Raw genomic sequence first — 4,228 nt, forward strand, 5'->3', positions numbered from 1 at the left:
GCCCAGCCCAGTTCAGTATAGTGGGGAGTACTGGGGAGGGGACTGAGAGGGGGCTGGGGGCCACTGGTGGGTGTGGGAATGATGAGTAATAGGAAGGGGGTGCTCATCCTGATTTTCAGTTCCAGGGTCCCATTCTCTCATACCCCCACCCACTCCTGAGTGGGGGATGGGAGACCCAGAAAGCCGGGGGAGGGCAAAGCCGCAGAGATGAGTCACCAAGAGAATGAGAGAGAGAGAGAGAGAGAGAGAGAGAGAGAGAAAGAGACAGAGATGGGGGAGACACAAAGAGAGACAGCTTCTGGAGAGACTGAGAAGGAAAAACACACACGCCATGAAGATGATATCCACAAACTAACCAGAGATAGCAAATTGTGTACTTTCATAATTCTGCCCCAGCAACCTCCAACATCCACCTGTCACACACAGACATACTGTTACTCAGAGTTACACTGATGTTCTGAGACACACCCACCTACACAAACACAATATCACACCTAGCATGGCAGTGTCACTCAGACACTTGCTGAAGATGTGACCAGGGTAATGGAGATTTGCATTGAGAGCCCTCATTCCTTTTACATGGGATGGTGGGAGGGGATAAAAACCCTAAGGGAATGTGACTTCAAAAATCCAAGATGCGGTTTCAGGGACTCACAGGCTACGCCTTGCACACACGACGATACAGTTGCCTACCTCCCCATCCACACATACATAGTGACATATCAAATATCCTCCTCATCAAAAAGCCACTTGGAGTACCTGAGTCTGGGGCACACCAGGCACGTTGTCCCGAATACATCCCACCCGGACACCCTGTGACTCGCACACACATGTACAGAAACGCAGACACACAAAGACGCCCATGGACACACTCACACGGACGGAAACCACCTTGCGCTGCCTCGCCGGCGTCCGCGCGTCCTGGCGCCCCCGCGTGTTACTTTTCGGAATCGCAGTCTCCGGCGCTCCGGAGCTCGGCTCCCGGGGGGGGCGGTGCCCAAGCTCCCTCTACCTCCTCCCCATTCCGTGGGGTGCCCACCCAGGAATCCGGGAAGCGAGAGCTCGGGCCAAGAGAGCCGCGAGCCGCGAGTTAGACGCCTGGATTGTGGGGCTGAGGGAGGCCGGTCCTGGATGCCAAGGGGAACTTGGGAGAGAAACCCATAGAATTTGGATAGCAGCGGACTCCAAGGGCCAGGGGAAAGAGAGACCCGGGGTTGTCAGGGCTCCGCGCAGCTGCCCTCCTCGCTCCAGAGCAACCGCTTCTTTCTGCCGCTGGGCTGGGGTGGGGGTGGGGGCGCGCAGCGGCCAGCAGCCCTCTCCAGCTCCAGGAAGTCATTAGCCCCATTGCCACAGGGCTTAGAGATCCTCTCTAATACAGGCTGCTGGGGAAGGTGGGGGGGAGGATAATGCGTCTCATCCTTCCCCCACCGAGAAGTGAAACAGACACAGAGGGTGGGCCAAGGGTCCGTTTTATTGCAATACAGCCACGGTTGAAGTGACAGGGAGGGTGGCAGCATGGCCAGACGCCGAAGGCAGCAACAGCAGAACCGGAACTGGGGGAAGTGATGAAGCAGCGGTTGTCCTCTTGGCTCACCTTCTCCCACCTCCAGGGGCCCTTCTCTGCCCACGTCTTTGATTCCATCCCCAGCGACGCCTGTGCTTGCTGTCAACAAATCCCCACCAACTGTCCACCGTCCAGCAAGAAGTTCCAGCACTCCCGGTCCCACGGAGTGAGGTTCTGAGGCATGCTCAGGGCTTGGGACTCCGGAATTCTAGGCCCTGCCTGGCTCCAAGCTACTTTGAATGACTCGGAAGTCACTTTGATCTTTGTGAACCTGTTTCCTCCCTCCGTGGTAGATATGAGCATCCAGTGTAGGAGACAGCGCTGTGTACTTCCAGCTGTTACTACTTGGACTCAAATAGAAAACTGCCAAAGTCCAAAAAGCCTAAAGAACCCAGAGGAAGGGAGGGATGTCCGGAAATAACTGGAGGTGGGGGTTCCAGTGGCGCTAGAAGGCAGCCCGGTCAGAACCGGAGAACAGCCCCATACTGGGCTGAGGGATCTGCACTCCCACGCCAGACTCTCCACTCCCCCCCCCCAGCCCCCGGTCCATGGCCTGGTTCAGGCCACTGTTTGGGGGCATGGGAAGGGGGCCTCTGGCATAGCAACATGGTGCAAAGTTGGAGGAAACCCGTCAGAGGCGGGAGGCTTGGAAAGATGCGTCCCTGGAGGGTCAACAGGGCATTATAATTCCAGTTCATTGACAGGCTCCGTATTGCAAACGGGGTGAGTGATGAAAAGGTCATTGGGAAGAGGGATGGAGGAGCAGACAAATGGGCCACGGGGAGCTAAGTGTCTAGGAGGGTGGGGGCACCGAGGGAAGGAGGGAGAGGATAGTGATGGAGAAGCGCAGGAGGCCGAGAGGGAGGCAAGGAGGAGAGTGCTGGGCAAGCTCTGCGAGCTTGAGAAAGGGCGGGGGGAAGAAAAGTAATGCGCGTTGAGCAGCTGGGCATCGCACATCCTTCTGGCCGCTCCCATCCGCGAGGGGGCAGAAGGGAGAAGCCAAGAAGGGCCGAATTCACTGTCAGGCCAAGGCGGCGGACAAGGAAAGGCTCTGAAGTCTGGGATGGAACCCATTCTTCGGCTAGTAAGGGGGAAAGGGTGGACAATCGCAGCGCAAGGGCCTCCCCCAAACCCGGCGGTTCGGATCAAGGCGTGGGCAACAGCTTCGGGGCGCGCCAGAGAAGTCAGGGTAAAATGTTAGGGCGCTGCGAGTAAGGCGAGGCTTCAGAGCCGACCGCGGAGAGCAGGGGCAGAGGGCGGAGCTTGCGAACAGAGGGGGTCGGGGCTTTCGGCAGATCTAAAGTGCTGCTTCTGTCCGCTCGGATAGGACACACCCTAGATGGCGGCCTCCAGCAGATGCTGCTCCTTGACCAGCTCGAGCCCCCGGCCGGCCTGGCAGAAGTCAGCCAGCTGTGAGCATAACTGGGGCGCTAGGAAAAGCCGGCACATGACGATGAGGCCGGCGAGGTGCGGGGCCTGGGGCTGCAGATGCCGCAAAAGCTGGCTCTGCACCTGCGCGTCATCGCTGCCGAAGGCGCTGATGTTGAGGTAGCGCCACGTGCCGTCACCGCCACGCGAGATGGGAAAGGGGCGCGTGCACAGCGTGAGCACGCGGGGCTGTCCACGCGCCACTCCAGGCCTTGGCCGCCAGCGGGCGCGGGCTGCTTTCCCTCGGCCGGTAGGGCTGCCAGTCCTGGATAATGGTCCCTCTGGAAGCTCGTCGCGCTGTGCGGAGGGCGACAGCAGGAGGCGTGCCTCTGAATATGTGCCTGGATCCCCAAGGAGGGGCGAGGTCGGTGTGGGGTCCTGGGTCTCCGAGGGGAGGGGAAGGGTGGGAAGCAGATTAGTCGGTAGGATAAGGGAGGCGCAGGGAAAAGACAAAGACCCAGATCAGGATCTTTGGGTCCCTAAAGAGAAGCAGGAGCAATAGAGGGGAAGCAGGGTCACGGAACTCCGGACGCCGGGGCTCGACAGCCATCTGGAGTAAGGACTGAGAGTTGGACGGCTGGGGGTCGGGAGCTTTTTGACTGCCACTAGGCTAAAGGGCCTGGGTCAGGTCTGCGAGTCCCGGTGCAGGGTTCACGGGCGCCCCCACTCGGCAGACTCAGCAGAGAAAGCAAGCCGGTGACTGCGCGAGGCGGGAGGACGCCTGGTTATGCGAGCTCCCGGGTCCTTCTCACCTGCTGCGTGACTGGGCGGTATTTCTTCAGCTCACGGGGGCCCAGCTGGTTGTCCCGCGTGAGCTGTGCCACCCTGACCCCCAGGTGCTGTCGCGCTACGCCTTTGCCGCGCTCCCTGGGCGCCACGCGCAGCCCCTCCACCAGCACGGTCTCCCTGGCGTCGATCAAGGGCACCGACTCCAGAACGATCTGCGGACCGACGCCGTTAGGGGGCCCTCCGCCCCACCCGGGTCTCTCGGCTTACGGGACTCGCCTCTTCCCACACGCTGAGTACTCCGTCGTCCCCACCCCGGGCGCCAGGCCAGGCCCAGACCTGCCCGGGGAGATCTCCTCAGCCCTCGGGTCTCGAATTCCAGAGCCGGCCCTTCCATCCCGGTCTCCTCCACCTCTAGAGAGGATCCAGCTCCGCTTACACCGGGTCGCTGGGCATCGCCACACCCCTTTTCCTTGGCCCCACCCCCAGGAACTTGCTACGCCCCCTAAT

At 60.4% G+C, this 4,228-nt stretch overlaps 1 protein-coding gene across 1 annotated transcript in view; it reads right to left on the reverse strand.

Moving 5' to 3' along the window:
• Positions 1-1,452: 1,452 nt before the first annotated feature.
• The window catches only part of NAT16 (N-acetyltransferase 16 (putative)), a 5,568-nt gene continuing 2,792 nt past the window's right edge, over positions 1,453-4,228 (reverse strand). The window contains 4 exon segments of the mRNA XM_059414604.1: positions 1,453-3,194; positions 3,196-3,274; positions 3,277-3,376; positions 3,745-3,933. Coding sequence (XP_059270587.1) covers positions 2,900-3,194; positions 3,196-3,274; positions 3,277-3,376; positions 3,745-3,933 — 663 coding nt within the window. The 3' untranslated portion in view covers positions 1,453-2,899.

This window comes from Mustela nigripes, chromosome 11 (assembly GCF_022355385.1).
Source record: "Mustela nigripes isolate SB6536 chromosome 11, MUSNIG.SB6536, whole genome shotgun sequence".
Lineage (NCBI taxonomy): Eukaryota > Metazoa > Chordata > Mammalia > Carnivora > Mustelidae > Mustela > Mustela nigripes.